The sequence below is a fragment of the Oncorhynchus tshawytscha genome, unplaced genomic scaffold, assembly GCF_018296145.1.
Source record: "Oncorhynchus tshawytscha isolate Ot180627B unplaced genomic scaffold, Otsh_v2.0 Un_contig_8446_pilon_pilon, whole genome shotgun sequence".
NCBI classification, from domain to species: domain Eukaryota; kingdom Metazoa; phylum Chordata; class Actinopteri; order Salmoniformes; family Salmonidae; genus Oncorhynchus; species Oncorhynchus tshawytscha.
The window spans coordinates 357,398-374,645 of NW_024609737.1; the positions used below are offsets into that span (position 1 = coordinate 357,398).

The 17,248-nt window shown below is 39.5% G+C and overlaps 2 protein-coding genes across 2 annotated transcripts; one reads left to right on the forward strand and one right to left on the reverse strand.

Annotated features, from left to right (window-relative positions):
- Positions 1–4,137: 4,137 nt before the first annotated feature.
- On the reverse strand, positions 4,138–8,134 carry LOC112217126 (GTPase IMAP family member 8). The gene is made up of 5 exons (XM_024377425.2): positions 8,063–8,134; positions 6,794–7,355; positions 6,642–6,701; positions 6,488–6,549; positions 4,138–5,888 (listed from the first exon to the last, which is right to left on the reverse strand). The coding sequence occupies exons 1-5, from the start codon at positions 8,067–8,069 to the stop codon at positions 5,251–5,253; spliced, it is 1,329 nt and encodes a 442-aa protein (XP_024233193.2). The 5' UTR covers positions 8,070–8,134; the 3' UTR covers positions 4,138–5,250.
- Positions 8,135–8,215: 81 nt separating this feature from the next.
- LOC112217127 (GTPase IMAP family member 7-like) lies at positions 8,216–13,736 on the forward strand. The gene is made up of 2 exons (XM_024377426.2): positions 8,216–8,310; positions 12,521–13,736. Exons 1-2 carry the CDS (start codon positions 8,283–8,285, stop codon positions 13,246–13,248), a joined length of 756 nt encoding a protein of 251 aa, XP_024233194.2. The 5' UTR covers positions 8,216–8,282; the 3' UTR covers positions 13,249–13,736.
- The last annotated feature ends 3,512 nt before the right edge of the window (positions 13,737–17,248 follow it).

The window sequence follows — 17,248 nt, forward strand, 5'->3', positions numbered from 1 at the left end:
CTGACCAACTGGCAAGTGTCTTCACTGACATTTTTCAACCTCTCCTTGATTGAGTCTGTAATACCAACATGTTTTAAGCAGACCACCATAGTCCCTGTGCCCAAGAACACTAAGGTGACCTGCCTAAATGACTACCAACCTGTAGCACTCACGTCTGTAACCATGAAGTGCTTTGAAAGGCTGGTCATGTCACGACTTCCGCCGAAGTCGGTCCCTCTCCTTGTTCAGGCGGTGTTCGGCGGTCGACATCACTGGCCTTCTAGCCATCGCCGATCTACTTTTCATTTTCCATTTGTTTTGTCCTTGTCTTACACAACTGGTTTCAATTCCCCAATTACTTGTTCATTATTTAACCCTCTGTTCCCCCATGTTTGTTTGTGAGTAATTGTTGTTATGTAATACCATCGTTATTGTGGGCTCGCATCTTTGTATTGTATTTGTCTCTTTTGAGTAAATTACATTTATTACTCATATCTGCTGTCCTGCACCTGACTCCTTTACACCAGCTACACACAGGCTTGATTACAGAATTACTCACCTTGAATGGAGTCAGCAGTAGCAGACGCCCTCCGTGTGGCAGTAGAGGAGCACGTCCAGCAGCACGCGATCATGCTGCAACGTCTGGGCACCGCCATGGATTGCGTGTTGCAGACGATGGACTCCTCTACACCAGCTACACACAGGGTTGATTACAGGTCATGACTCACATCAACACCTTTATTGCAGAAACCCTAGACCCACTCCAATTTGCATACTGCCCCAACAGATCCACAGATGATGCAATCTCTTTTGCACTCCACACTGCCCTTTCATACCTGGACAAAAGGAACACCTACGTGAGAAGACTTTTCATTGACTACAGTATTCATCACCATAGTGCCCTCAAAAGTCATCACTTAGCTAAGGACCCTGGGACTAAACACCTCCCTCTGCAACTGGTTCCTGGACTTCCTGACAGGCCACCCCCAGGTGGTAAGGGTAGGTAACAACACATCCACCACGCTGATCCTCAACACGGGAGCCCCTCAACTGCTCGGCCTCAGACCGCAAGGCACTACAGAGGGTAGTGCGTTTAGCCTAGTACATCACTTGGGCCAAGCTTCCTCCCAGCCAGGACCTGTATACCAGGCAGTGTCAGAGGAAGGCCCTAAAAATAGTCAAAGACTCCAGCCACCCTAGTCATAGACTGTTCTATCTGCTACTGCACGGCAAGTGGTACCGGAGCGCCAAGTCTAGGTCTAAAAGGCTTCTTAACAGCTTCTACCCCCAAGCCATTAGACTCTTGAACAGCTAATCAAATGGCTACACCTGTTGTATTCGGTGCTTGTGACAAATAAAATGTCATTTGATTTGAACTCCAGCTTTCTGAAGTGTTGTCGTGGAATATAACTAAATGTATGTTTTTTTGTCAATGCTTGGCTAGCTAACTCTGTCAGCATCTTTAATGGTACCTAAATAAAGTTAGCTAACTACCCTTAACTAGCTTAGTCTGACACTTATTCTGGACAGTCTCTGAAATTGTTTCACTCGTTAGCTGGCTAGCTAAGTTACCATAGATAGATTTGACTTATTCTCCATCTGGGTTCATTTAACCAAGCTAATTGACAGGCTTCTTTCCTGATGTATGGTGATTGATTGAGTTAGCTAGCGTTACTGTACCAGTTTTCAATGGTTTCTTTAGTCGGACTTGTGAATTTGAGCAGGATGGGTGCAAATTCTGTTAGCTAGCTAACGCTTACCTTACATTTGATGTATCCAAGTCAGTTTAGCTAGCTAGCTATGTTTCTAAAATTCTTAATTGCTGTACTTAAATGCAGAGGTCAAGGCCAATAAACTGACAGCTTTGGAAAGATACGCAGAATGAGTGGAACCTTGGCCTCTTTGATTCCAAAGTTTGAGGGTAAGTAAAACTGAGAAATTCCTCTTTGAGAGTGGGGACAGAGCTTTGGGGGGGGAACTAAGATTTTCATTGACCCTGTGTGAAACAACATCTATGTCTTCCACATTGTCATCGATAACCACTAGTACAACCTTAATGGAAACTTCAAAGACTTAACTTCACCAGAATGTCTTAAAACCATGCAGCCACTTTGGGACTAGATACAGTTGTAGTTGGAAGTTTACATACACCTTAGCCAAATACGTTTAAACTCAGTTTTTCACAATTCCTGACATTTAATCCTAGTAAAAATTACCTGTCTTAGAACAGTTCGGATCACCACTTTATTTTAAGAATGTGAAATGTCAGAATAATAGTACAGAGTATGACTTATTTCAGCTTTTATTTCTTTCATCACATTCCCAGTGGGTCAGACGTTTACATACACTCAATTAGTATTTGGTAGCATTGCCTTTAAATTGTTTAACTTGGGTCAAAATTTGTGGGTAGCCTTCCACAAGCTTCCCACAAAAATGTGGGTAAATTTTGGCCCATTCCTCTTGACAGAGCTGGTGTAACTGAGTGTAACTGAGTCAGGTTTGTAGGCCTCCTTGCTCGCACACGATTTTTCAGTTCTGCCCACAAAATGTTTATAGGATTGGGGTCAAGGCTTTGTGATGGCCACTCCAATACCTTGACTTTGTTGTCCTTAAGCCATTTTTCCACAACTTTGGAAGTATGCTTGGGGTCATTGTCCATTTGGAAGACCTTGAGATATTGCTTCAATATATCCACATAATTTTCCTGTCTCATGATGCCATCTATTTTTGCACCAGTCCCTCCGGAAGCAAAGCAAACCACAACATGATGTTGCCACCCCCATCAAACCAGAGGACATTTCTCCAGAAAGTACAATCTTTGTTCCCATGCGCAGTTGCAAACCGTAGTCTGGCTTTTTGATGGCGGTTTTGGAGCAGTGGCTTCTTCCTTGCTGAGCAGCCTTTCAGAATATGTCGATACATGACTTGTTTTACACCCCCCCCTTTTGAGCTCCTCCTTTTGAGCTCCTCCTTTTCCGCAGCAACCAGTGATCCGGGTCACGGCACCAATGTAACAGTATTGCTTCTGTCCCTCTCCTCATCCCTACCTGGGCTCGAACCAGGGACCCTCTGCACACATCAGCAACTGACACCCACGAAGCATCGTTACCCATTGCGCCAGAAAAGCCACAGCCCTTGCAGAGCAAGGGGAACCACTAGTTCAAGGTCTCAGAGCGAGTGACGTCACCGATTGAAACGCTATTAGCTCGCACCACCGCTAACTAGCTAGCCATTTCACATCGGTTACACATGCACAAAGTAGATGTCCAAAACTATAGTTTGTTAACAAGAAATGTGTGGAATGGTTGAAAAACTAGTTTTAATGACTCCAACCTAAGTGGATGTAAACTTCTGACTTCAACTTTATGTACCTCCATCACTCCAGCATCCCTGCACATTCTAAATATGGTATTGGAACTGAGCCTGTATGTAGTATGCTTACTTACTTATTGTGTTTTTCATATTTCTTCTTCTCATGTGTTTTTTCTAGTATTGCATTGTTATTGATTATTGCATTGTTGGGTTTTGAGTTTGAAAGAAAAGCATTTCACTGCACTTGTGCATGTGACATTAAAACTTTTAACTATTATCAGAAACATGCTGGGTCGTTTTCACAGATTTATATTTCCTTACAACTGGTCAAACGGATGTCATTTGGACATTTTGTACAGCAAATCTTTCCAGTTTTTAAAACATTTTTAGTTACTGCTTTTTCTCCCGTGCCCATAAACGTATTTTCTCTTCGAAAGAAGCAGAGATGACAGAGAACTTTACCGATGTCAATTAGAATGAAGTATTCATTATATCGATTTATGACATTATTGTGGTGAGCAGGGATTTATTTAGTCTTCTAGGGAAATATATAAGCCTATTGACAGAAGAGAAGCTGCATGTATCTAATTATTGACAATTTGACTAACAAATAGCCTACCAAAATGTCGGAAATGATAAACAGAAACATATCCTACAGGCATGTTCTATATTAGCGGGTTATAGTCGGGTGCAGCACTCAGATTTTCACTATCACATATAGTCGGGAGGTTGCAGATGAGTTATTGGCAATTGCTGGCGGGTGCAGGTGAACATGCAGCTGACCAGCGCATCACTAATGCATATTGTCATAACAGATTTTAACATGAATAAATTACACCAAGATAATTATTTGTATACATATCCACAGTTTATTTTTATGCTCAAAGTTACAAAGGTTTACTACATTAAATTATGACTATTTTTTAAACAGTTAAATCCTAAATTCAATTTACTAATGTAAAAAATCAAGCTGATTCCTGTGAGACGAACACAGCATAAGTCAAAAAGCAAAGTCATTGTCATTAGAAAACACAACATATTTTTCTGATCCACTCCACAGAAGGTAACGTTAGGTTATTGTTTGAGTACATGCAGTTACATTCTTGTTGTCCATCAAAAGGAAATAAACCCCATTTGAATAATAACAGTAATAATAATAATTCATTCATTTTATATGGCACTTTTCATTATGCACAGAATCTCAAAGTCGCAAAAACAAAAACAAAAAACAACAACATTTGTTTGTGATCTGACAGGTTATCTGACAGATTCTTAAAACAACAGTGAATAAAGTCACAACTGTTCTAACCATTTTGGATCAAATAAGTATCCATAAATCTACATTACTGACAAAAGTAACAAAAATGTAATCTTAAACTACACTACAAATGCAGTCACTCATATTCAATAACTGGAAAGTTTTAAAAAATAACGAAAATAATCCTGCAGCAACAGGAAATGTGAATTATTATGTGGATTTTAATTAATGGACACTTTTGTTGGGATTAATACCTTTTCGTACTGGAAAATCAAGTATGACATTACAAAGTGGAAATTATAAAGTTTTAAAACCTCAAATCCATTACACATTTAAAATATTCCTGCATTGCACGAAAGATATCCTACAACAGGGTGGTCAAATTAAGATCCTACACCTGTATACCAACTCTCAATTTAGAACATTTTAGATAAATTGTTTCACATCACGATCTTAGATTTTTCTGATGACACAATAAAGTGACTTAAACAATCAAATGTATTTATTTATAAAGCCCGTTTTACATCAGCAGATGCCACAAAGTGCTTAAACAGATACCCAGCCTAAAATTGCAAACAGCAAGCAATGCAGTGCAATATGTACTGAGCATTTCTGTTTTAACCATATTCACTGTTATGTCCCCAGTGCACCTAACCCATTCATTTGGTGACATTAATTCAGTTTTGTCTCTGGGATCTAAGTTAACTCACTGTGCACCTTTGACCTTTATTTTGTTTTCCCCAGTCCTTTAAGTCACGAGACATTTGATTATTGGGCAGAAAATGGAATATCTTCCCCATCAGCTCCACCACCTGCTGATAGTCTGTTTTTGTGTTTTTGAACACATGTCTGCTCCCACAGCAATCTACTATTTCTTTCAGTTGCGTGTCAGCCTTACTGATGAACGTTTCAATGCTCATATCTTTGAGGTCCTCTCCACGAGTAAAGAGGACACACGTTCTCTCTCTTATTCTACCCAAGACATCTTCCAATTTTTTCAAGATCTCTCGTTCACCCGCTGTGAATCGGCCAATCTGAAACACCAGTAAGTACACACTCAACCCTGTCTGGCAGATCTTTATGCAATCCTCAACGTCTTTGCATGGTTGTTTAAGATCATCATTAAAGAAATCTGGGGTATCAATGACCCTAACCTCTGTCCCTCCTATCTTCATATTTTCTACCTGACACATTTTTGTAACTGATACCGAGGTTGCACCCGATGGAAAACATTTATTTCTCAGGATTGTGTTTCCACTACTGCTCTTTCCAGTTCTTGTCTCTCCCAGTAGCACAATGTTCAAAATGTTGCTGTGATCGCTTTCATGGTTTAATTTACCTGGTGAAACAAAAATAGCAGCAATCGAGTTAGACAGTGTTTTATCCACCTTCAATATACCTTGCTTCTCAATGAGTTTCCAAATGCTCTTAATTTGATTCAGGTTTTATAATTGGTGAGGGACAATAGGCCTACATATTTAGAAAGTAAGAGCAGGAGATTACTTATAATTTATAGATTTTTTGTTAGCCCAAATGTGATTAAAATGGGTGCAAGGATATTCAACTAAATTATGTTCTCTTTATACTGATGTAAAAAAAATACAGCAGAATGTGCATGAGGTAAACTAGCCAAATGTTTAAAAGCAAAGTGTATGTTGTATTGCATAGCGCAAGGAGTTTTACAGTCTGGCTAGTGGCTTGATATAAAGAATCACGCAATGCAGGCTAGTATTGCTTGTGGTATAGTTATCACTCATTGAGTAAATTCCAAGAGAGGGGCTCCCGAGTGGCGCAGCGGTCTAAGGCACTGTATTTCAGCGCTAGAGGCGTTGGCCCAGCGTCGTCCGGGTTAGGGTTTGACCGGGGTAGGCCGTCATTGTAAATACGAATTTGTTCTTAACTGATTTGCCTAGTTAAATAAAGGTAAAACAAAAATACCAGTCTTTGAGTTTCCAGATCCGCTAGCTGGCCCATCCTGAGATCCGCCAGGATCACTGGACCTAAAGTATACAACCATCACAAATAATAGGTTTCAGTGCCATTGACAATGTTAGAAAATAAAGAAAATGTATTTAATGTAATTTGGTCTTACCGGTGGGTTTTTGATGCATCCCCAAATTGTGTTCCAGGATGACGATCATAGTCAATAGACCTAAGTACACCATAACAAATATATAATAGTTTATAGTGACTTTGACAATATTCGAAAATATATCAAATGTAATGAAATGATCTTAGTCTTACATCTTTTGGGCCTTTCTCTTTTCCGATAGTGTTTCCTTTCTTTTTAGTACAACACCTTCACTGTAGTTTTCGTAGGTGTACTTGAAGAACTTACGGTCCATTGGTAACTTTTTGTGCAGATCATTAGAATTGTTCAAGACTTCCAGGGGATATTTCCTGTTTTGATTGCAATAACTTGCCAGTGGAAAGATGTCACCCCCGTGTGGTAACATGACTATGATGTTTTCTGTAATATTTTCTCCAAAGATATCTCGTAAGTGTTCAATTTGCTGTTCAACGTCCTCTGATGTATCATGCCTATCTTGAATCACAAGCAGGGATATATGAGGGCCAGGGTATGAAAGTGCCATACAGTCGATAATTTGCTGGTCTGGATTATTGCCTTCTCCAAACATGTCTGGGGTGTTGATTGCAGCATATAATTCATTCTCTATCAACTCACTTAGTTCCGTATCATGGGTAAAACCATCTCTATCGGTTTTCTGTAGGATTAGATTTCCTATTGAACTCTTTGGAGCTCCTTTCTTTCCAAACAGAACGATGGTTAATTTTCCCCCATAACCTAGTTAAAACAACAATAACAGTCTTAGATTTTTCTGTAGGATGTGTTTCATTAGTAATGTGATACCATTGCAAGGGACACACAATTGAGTCTTATGAACATTACCAAACCGTATTCCAGAATATATTTAAACCATATCGAGCAACATTTTCCTTCTGCTACACACATTTCACAGTAGAGCAAACACCAGTCAAATCCTGTTTTCCTCCTGTTTTACTCCAGAAAAAAATGACTATTCTTGCACTGCTGTTTTCCAACTATACCTCTGTTTTTTCAGCCTTAAAATAAATATCTAACAATGTACACAACACAATCCGTAGTGACGCAGCGATTGTCCAGTTCTGGGCAATAAACAGGTGTTTTATCGAAAAGCTTTGTAGGCATATAATTACAACTATATATTTGAAACTTTGCGGGATAAAAAAATAGTACAGTTGTGACCTCAACTATGCAGAGACCTGTGTACAGTTTTTAAATGAGGAAAATGTCGCCCATATGTCCAAATTGTTAAGATCCTTAAAGCAGTGTCTGATGTTCTTTGTTATTTTCTCAAGACGTTCTTCAAACTAAATGTTGTTAAATCAATCACATAAAACATTAGAAACATGAACAAATTATGAGAGAGAAAAATCTAGATTGCACATCTCTTTATGAAAAGTAAAATAGTAATTTATAATGGTTGATGATTTTAGAATGTTACACTTTACCTGTCATTTTCCTCTTCTCGTTTTGCAGCAATTGCCACGGGATGACAAAACCTTCAACACGTCTCTGCAAATCTGAAAGGAACGTTTTTGCATCTTAATTATATACGGAATTATTTAGAGGTATGGTCAGTTGTGTGGGCGGTTCTAAGGGAGTTTGTAAATAAAACATAGGAAAGTTGCACCTTTCAACTTCATTCATTTTCATCTGTATTAAGACAAGATGGGTTGTTGCAGCTCTATCCCTGAAGGTGAGAATTACGTTATTAAACTTTTTTGCAATGAGGTGAAGTTAGCTTTATATTAGCCTAGGCAGGTAATAGTGCAGATCTAGCGCCCATGCACTATATTCTATGCTTGACGTTCATTCCCGGTGTTCAGTAATACACTCGTGTCCCCTGTGCACCGGCTCGTACATAATGGATCCCCCATTCATGCTGAAAAGGCATACTTTTCCTCATGAACTTTAATGGCGAGAAGGTGGGAAAAAAACGGGGAAAATGTGCCTACTTTCTTCATGAAACGGCATTATCCACCACAATTTAGGATGTTTCACTCCATGTTCAGCCAATGTTGTGCAACATCCTAAATTGTCCGAACATTGTGTTTCAAACAAAGTATTGCTATTGGTTCAGGGACCTCACCAGTCCAACCCATTGCATATGTTAACATTTTTCTTAATATTTTTTGGGGGGGTCTATTTTCAATTAATTTAATGTAATGCTTCAAACTTCAATAACTTCCACCCCATATCACTTTCATGAATGCAACCAACTGCTATCGGTTCATGGACCTTGTCTGTAGAATCTATGCCAATTATGTTTGCATTTTTTGAATTTGGCTATTAAAAAAAGTATATATTTTAATTGAATTGGCATGAAAAATTAAAAGTTTAATAGCTTCGACCCCATTTTTACTTGTATTAACACAACCAACTGATATTGGTTCAGGGACCTCACCTGTCCAATCCATAGGAATTACTTTAGTATTTTTTGACTTTGTCTATTTTGTTTATTGGTTCAGGGACATGTCTGTACAATCTAAGGCAATTACTTTTGTAGTTTTTGACTTCAGCTATTTTCTATGAAATATATTGAATTATATGTCCCAAAAAATACTTCCTTAAATCTTCAATACCTTCCACCTCATATGACTTCCATGAATACAACCAACTGCGGTTGGTTCAGGGAACTTGTCTGTACAATCTAAGGCAATTAATTTGGTATTTGTTGATTTTGGATAGTTTATCTGAATTTTCATAGCTTCCACCCCATATGACCTGCATTAATACAGCCAACTGTTATTGATTCAGGGACCTCTTCCCTCCAATCTGACATTTGCTTTTTGTATTTTTTTAAAACTTTGCTTATTTTCTATTAATTTCAATTTACTTTACATAAGTAAATATTTCCTTAACTTCAATAGCTTCCACCCCATATGACTTTAATGAATACAACTAACTGCTATTGGATCAGGGACCGTGTATGTACGGAAATTACTTTATATTTTTTTACTTTCGCGGTTTTCAATTAATTCAAATTGACTTTAAATAAAATATACTTAATTAAAACGTAAATTACTTCCACCACATGACTTTTATGAAAAAAAAGCTGTAAACTGCAGTGGTTAACCATTTGGATATCTAAAGAGGAGAAGACAGTTTTTCAGACTGCGCCGTATATGCCAGTCCACAGAGGATTATCTAGAAAAAGCAGCGGAGATGCGCATTAGGTTTCTAAGAAGAGGCTATTCGCCACAATGTGTGGATGAAGCACTCAATTTAGCATTGGGCAAAACACGAGATGAACTTTTGCAAAAAAAGACCCACTAAAGCTAAAGAACACTCTGTGTTCACAACCACATATACTTTGAACTCGCGAAAAGTGGGAGATGCGGTCAAAAAACACTGGCGGACCCAGCTTTACCGGCTGAATTTAAAAATCCACCACTTATTGTGTATAGGAGAGGTTGCAATTTACGCGATAAACTGGGCCATGCCAACTGCCAGCCACAAAAGAAAATCAGCCAGGTTCTTTTACGCCCTCTTCCAAATAGTGGCTATAAATGCAGAGTATGCGCACAGTGCAACAATATGATGAAATGTGAAATGTGAATATTTCTGCCACCCACAGACAAGAAAACGGTTGCAAATAAATGACATTATTACGTGCTCCACCACCCATGTTATCTATATTATTAAATGTCCATGTGGGCGGTGCTATGTAGGTAAAACCTCGTTCTCTCAAACAGAGAATCAGTGAACATAAAAGTTAAATCAGGAGAAACGACAGGGATTATCCAGTCGCAGTACATTTTAATGACCTAAAGCATGACATTTCTACCTTTAGATTTTGTGGCATAGACAACGTTAAGATATCAGACAGGGGAGGTGATATTAATAACACTCTTTAATAACACACTTTGGATTTTCACCCTCCAGACATTATTTCCTAAAGGTCTTAATGATGAAATGCCTATGTATGTTATGTTGTGAATTTGAACCCTGAATTATGCCCCTATTTCAGATTACTCTGACGTTTTTTCTTACACTGTACCCAATGATTTATGAAAACTTGCTTGGTCGGTCTATGTCCTCATTGTGGTTTTACAGATCCGTTTAATGCGTCTTATTTACACACTTTATTCGAATATTTATGAAATGCATAGTGTTATATTGTTATAGGGGCGGCAGGGTTCCCTACTGGTTAGACCGCTGGGCTAGTAACCGAAAGGCTTCAAGTTCGAATCCCCGAGCTGACAAGCTACAAATCAGTCGTTTTGCTCCTGAACAAGGCAGTTAAAACCTTTTGTGACTAGGGGGCAGTATTTTCATTTTTGGAAAAATAACATTCCCGTAGTAAAGGGGATATTTTGTCAGGACAAGATGCTAGAATATGCATATAATTGGCAGCTTAGGATAGAAAACACTCTAAAGTTTCCAAAACTGTAAAAATATTGTCTGTGAATATAACAGAACTGATATTGCAGGCGAAAGCCTGAGAAAAATCCAATTCGGAAGTGACTCATCTTTTGAAAGCTCTGCGTTCCAATGCGTCCCTATTGAGCAGTGAATGGGCTATCAACCAGATTACTTTTTCTCCGTATTCCCCAAGGTGTCTACAGCATTGTGACGTAGTTTTACGCATTTATGTTGAAGAATACTCATAAGCGGCTACATTGCACAACTGGTCACCTGATGGTTCCCAGAGTGATTCTCTGTAAAATACAGAGGTAGCCATTATTCCGATCGGTCCTACTGAAAAACCAATTGTCCCAGTGGATATATTATCGAATAGATATTTGAAAAACACCTTGAGGATTGATTATAAACAACGTTTATAACAACGCCATGTTTCTGTCGATATTATGGAGCTAATTTGGAATATTTTTTCGGTGTTTTCGTGACTGCAATTTCCGGGCGATTTCTCAGCCAAACGTGAAGAACAAAAGGAGCTATTTCGCCTACAAAAATAATATTTTTGGAAAAAAGGAACATTGGCTATCTAACTGGGAGTCTCGTGAGTGAAAACATCCGAAGCTCATCAAAGGTAAACGATTTAATTTGATTGCTTTTCTGATTTCCGTGACCAAGTTACCTGCTGCTAGCTGGACAAAATGCTATGCTAGGCTATCGATAAACTTACACAAATGCTTGTCTAGCTTTGGCTGTAAAGCATATTTTGAAAATCTGAGATGACAGGGTGATTAACAAAAGGCTAAGCTGTGTCTCAATACATTTCACTTGTGATTTTCATGAATAGGAATATTTTCTAGGAATATTTACATCCGTTGCGTTATGCTAATTAGTGTCAGTCGATGATTACGCTCCGGCACGCGGGATGGGGAGTCACTAACCCACAGTACCTAGGCCGTCATTGAAAATAAGAAATTGTTCTTAACTGACTTGCCTAGTAGAATGAAGGTAAAATATACTAAGGCCACGAGGCCGATACGTAAGCTTAATAAATATCAGTGATACTATCAAGAGCAGTGTGCAGTTTCCTTTTTTTCCCACCGATATCTAAAGAGGGTCATAGGTACTCCTGCCTTTTATCCCGCTTCATTGAATTGAATGAGAGAGCTCCAGAGCTTTGGAGAGCAAAAGAGGAGAGGAGAGCAACACTTTAGCTATATTTCACATCCCCCAAAAAATACGACACAGAATTGCTAAAACAATCAGTGCAACTTGTTCACTATTGTCAGCTGATTTAGAATATGTCATTTATATAATTCCTGCACATTCTGTTGAAAAGGTATTGATGAGAAAAGTCAGAACATTTTTTTTTAAAAAAAAAAAAAGAAAGCAAGCTATACTGTAGCTTTTTTGCAGTTGTTTCTTTAGTTTCACACAGGAAATATTGTTGAGTGTATGAATCCAATTTCTTCCAGCACAAGAAGGATGTTTAGCAGGACATTTGTTTTCACTGAATAGGTCACTAAGCATTCATTCTTTCTTTTCAGGTCCTGACCTGAGAATTGTGATGATTGGGAAAACTGGAGTGGGGAAAAGTGCTGTTGGAAACACCATTTTGGGCAAAAACATATTCAAATCTCATCCCAGCGCTAACTCTGTGACTGGGACTTGTGAAAAGCATCAACTTCAAGAGAGTGAAAGGTGGATTCATGTGGTGGATACACCAGGGATATTAGATACAGGCAAAAATGCTACAGAAATCAAAAACGAGATAGTGAAGTGTATTCAGGTTTCAAGCCCTGGTCCTCATGTCTTCCTGCTGGTGATCCAGGTGGGCAGATTCACCAAAGAGGAGCAGAATTCGATCGAGGCCCTGGAGGAAATCTTTGGACCAGAGGCCTCCAATCACATGATTGTACTGTTTACTCGTGGGGATGAACTTCAGGGTCAAACAATACAAAAGTATGTATGCACCGGTCATCCAAAGCTTCAAGAAGTGATTCAACGATGTGGCAACAGATTCCATGTTTTCAACAATAGAGATGGGAATAGAAGGCAAGTTGTTGAGCTGATCAAAAAGATTGATTACATGGTGGCAGGAAATGGAGGAAAGCACTTCACTGAGAACATGTATCAGGAGGCCGAGAGAATGATTAACCAGCAAAATATGGACAGGGAATTGGCAGAACTCCAAACATACGAATTCACATTCCTTGCTGAATTGCTGCAGAGAGTCATTGAATTTCAACAAATACTTGATTTAGAAAATGACTAATAAATAAGCATAGCTGTGGCTATTTTCTCTCCACGAGGAACACAATCTGTGACTACTACCACTGATGTGAATTATGATATCTTTACCATTTAGCTTAGGGTAGTATAACATAATATAGTACTTGAGTAGGAAATTCTCCTTCTCTAATTAAACATTTTCTTTATTATTTGAGATGAACATTAGTTAAAATGTCATGCTATGTATTACAATTCAGAATGCTGTGAATACAATATGTAGAGAAAGGCGAAAATGAACTGTGGTATGACATGTTGGATTGAAGTCTAAGTTTACAGTAACACTCAAATGAAGTCATGGTGGTATGAAATTCAAGCATAATCTAACTAAAAAATATATGTATTTTTGTAAAGAGGATTGTTTATTGTTTCACCTAATCAGATACACTGTCATGAACATGCCATATTGGTTAATAATAAGGCGTACAATGCTATACTGAACAAAAATATGAATGTAACATGCAACAATTTCAACGATTTTACTCAGTTACAGTTCATTTAAGGAAATCAGTCAATTGAAATAAATTCATTAGGCCCTAATCTATTGATTTCACATGACTGGGCAGGGGCACAGTACTCCACTTACACAAATTACTGATGATTGGTTGAAAGAAATTGATAGTAAAAAGATTGTGGGAGCTGTACTGTTAATTTTCAGAGCAGCCTTTGATATTATTGACCATAACCTGTTGTTGAGAAGTTATGTTTTAGGGCTTTTCAACCTCTGCCATATCGTGAATTCGGAGCTATCTATCTAATAGAACTCAGACTCTTTAATGGAAGCCTCTCTAATGTCAAACATGCAGGATGTGGTGTACCGCAGGGCATCTTTCTAGGCCCTCTACTCTTTTCTGTTTTTACCAATGACCTGCCACTGGCATTAACACAAAGCCTGTGTGTCCATGTATGCTAATGATTCAACCACAGCTAATGAAGTCACTGAAACCCTTAACAAGGAGGTTGGCCAGTAATAAACTGGTCTTTGAATCTAAGAGCATTATATTTGGTACAAATCATTCCCTACGTTCTAGACCTCACCTCAGCTGAATCTGGTAATGAATGGTGTGGCTGTTGAACAAGTTGAGGAGACTAAATTACTTATTGTTACCTTAGATTGTAAACTCTCATCGTTAAAACATATAGATTCATTGGTTGGGGAGAGGTCTGTCCATAGTAAAGCTATATTTTTTTGACACCACACTCCAAAAAGCAAGGCTTTAGTTTAGTCTTATTTTGATTATTGTCCAGCCATATGGTCAAGTGCTGCAAAGAAAGACCCAGTTAAGCTGTAGTTGTCCCAGAACAGCACGTCTTGCTCTTCATTGTAATCAAAGGGATAATATAAATACTATGGATGCCAGTCTCTCTTTGCTAATAGTTGATGAGAGTGACTGCATCAAGAAAAATGAATGTGTTGAAAATTCTAAATGGTTTGCATAGTTAACTTACACACAGCTCTGACACACACACCCCACCTGACATGATGAGAGAATTTTTACAAAGGTACATTCTGCTCTCATGCAACAGACATCAATATTTACATGGCGCCAAATATCTGTCTCTAGTTCATTTACTGCTTGCTTATACAGGAATACTAATGGAACATAGACACCAGGTCCTTTCCTTAAATAAACTGGAGATTTGCTCTCCCTGGCACCAACAGACAGGCACACAGACACTAATCATGGAATGGAATCTTGTCTTATCACCAAGCCATTGTAAATCTACTGTCAACGTTAAATATCAGAGGCTTCTCTCTCTTCACACAGACACACGAGAGTTCTAACAACTCTATTCTGTTGCCTCTAAGAAAAACAGACATTGTGTGTACTAAAATAGGATTACATTCTTATGTAAGAGTAATGTGATTAACATAATGTTGTAATTCTACGACATTTCCCCCTCAGTGTTTACCCCTCAGGTATTACACTACCCCAGGGGTATTCAATCAAGGTTGGGTAACGAGGTAGAATACTGAACGGGCTCTGCGGAAAAAATGTGTCGCTAGCAACACTCTAAACTCATTTTGAATTACATATCTAGAGTAAAAATAGGGGAATATCTTATCATGATATCAACTTTATTTCTCAACTCCTAAAATTGAGGAAATTACACTCACTGGAGTATCTGACATTGTCTTTGAAAAAACACCTGTGAGTACCAGTTGCGGCAAGTGATGGTGGCTGCTGGCAAGGTTCCTTGACAAGGACATTTTTGCCAACAAATTGCTAACCTTTTTTTAACTATAGTATAAAAAATGTTATAATCGTCTATATTTGTTCATTTTAGGCGAAAAGGGGATTCAACTTCATATTCAAGTAGATATAGATACTCAAAAGCAGTTTTAATTTTTAAATGAAGTGGGTAACGTTTGTAATACTTTTACGAGCAGAATAGCACGTTTGGGAGGAGGAGCTTAATTTGATGCATTAATTATAAGCTCAAAAAATTATTCTACTAAAATTACAAAAACTGTGTCCACCACATGACAGCTAGTACACCACATGACAATGAATCGCTACCCATAATTACACAATCGTCACAGCCCTAGTTTGGAGTTACGTTTCTAGCTAATAGGCTATTTTAGAGTTTACATTTCATCCAATTATAATGTGGTGTGGCAGACCAGGGGGTTTGGTCAAGACGTTTACACAGATCAGACATGGACAGAGTAGGATTAGCTCAGTTTCAAGGATGTGTTTATTTAAATAATAAATCAAAAAGAAAAGGATAGGTCTCCCCATGAGACCCTCTCCGGGATACCGTCTTCTGGGCTCCGGAACTTGTGTATCCTGTCGGGCACAAAAACTGAACTCCCCCTGTTACCTCTGCAACCGTCCCCAAGAAAGGGATTTCACTGTTTTCGGGAGGCGAGCCCTGGTTAGATCGGTGAGGGGGGAAGCTATAGCCGCAAAGTTGGGGATAAACTGGCTATAGTATCCTGCCAGTCCCAGGAAGGACTTGACCTGTGTCTTGGTGCGTGGAACAGGCCAGTCACGTACCGTGTGAACCTTCCTCTCCTGGGGCTTGACGTTCCCCCGTCCGATCAAATATCCCAGGTACTCCACCTCCTCGAATGCTAGTTTGCATTTCTTGGGGTTTGCGGTCAACCCGGCTTGTCTGAGCACGTCCAGGACCGACTGGAGGCGTGTCAGGTGCTCTTCCCAACCTTGGCTGTGGATGATGATATCATCCAGATAGGCCGCTGCGTACTGCTGGTGGGGTCGAAGCACTCTGTTCATCAGTCGCTGGAATGTGGGCGGGGCTCCGTGGAGGCCGAACGGAACCACCCGGTACTGATACAAACCGCTTGGTGTTGAAAACGCCGTCTTCTCCTGGGAGGAGGCTGCCAACGGTACCTGCCAATATCCTTTGGTCAGGTCCAGTGTGCTGATATACCGGGCCTTTTCCAATCGGTCGATGAGCTTGTCCACCCTCGACATGGGGTAGGCGTCGAATAAGCTTATGTCGTTCACACCCCGGAAATCATTACATAAAATATGTGGGGGTTTCCGTCTCCCCGGGTTGCCATACATGGTAATAGACAGTTCCCAACTTCTCGATCATCCTCGTATGGCCCGTACCATGTTGCCAGGAACTTACTTTCGGCCGTGGGGATTTAAGACCAACACCCTGTCTCCTACCTGGTATTCTCGGGGCTGGGCTCCCCGATTGTAGACCTGGGCTTGGGCACGTTGGGCCTTATCCATATGTTCTCTCTAGACTGGCCATATGGCTGTCATCCGCTCCCTCATCACATCCACATGATCTACCACGCTGCGTAATGGGGTCGGTTGGGCTTCCCACTACCTCCTTGGCGAGGTCCAGTAGGCCGCGTGGCCTCCTCCCGTAGAGGCGTTCTAAAGGGGAAAACCCAGTGGAGGATACTTCTCAGATTGAGAACATTAGGTGGGGTAGTAGCTGGTCCCAGTTCTTCCCGTCCTGCTCGATGACCTTCAGCAGCATTTGTTTGAGCATTTTATTGA

Bases quoted from the DNA above. Each gene is read 5' to 3' on its own strand.
- LOC112217126 (XM_024377425.2), bottom strand. The intron at 6,702-6,793 runs GTAAGACTAAGA...TGGTGTACTTAG, and splicing joins AAGAGAAAGGCCCAAAAGAT to GTCTATTGACTATGATCGTC. The intron at 5,889-6,487 runs GTATTTTTGTTT...TTGTTTCACCAG, and splicing joins ATCTGGAAACTCAAAGACTG to GTAAATTAAACCATGAAAGC.
- LOC112217127 (XM_024377426.2), top strand. From the start codon at position 8,283: ATGGGTTGTTGCAGCTCTATCCCTGAAG. The intron at 8,311-12,520 runs GTGAGAATTACG...CTTTCTTTTCAG, and splicing joins TTGCAGCTCTATCCCTGAAG to GTCCTGACCTGAGAATTGTG.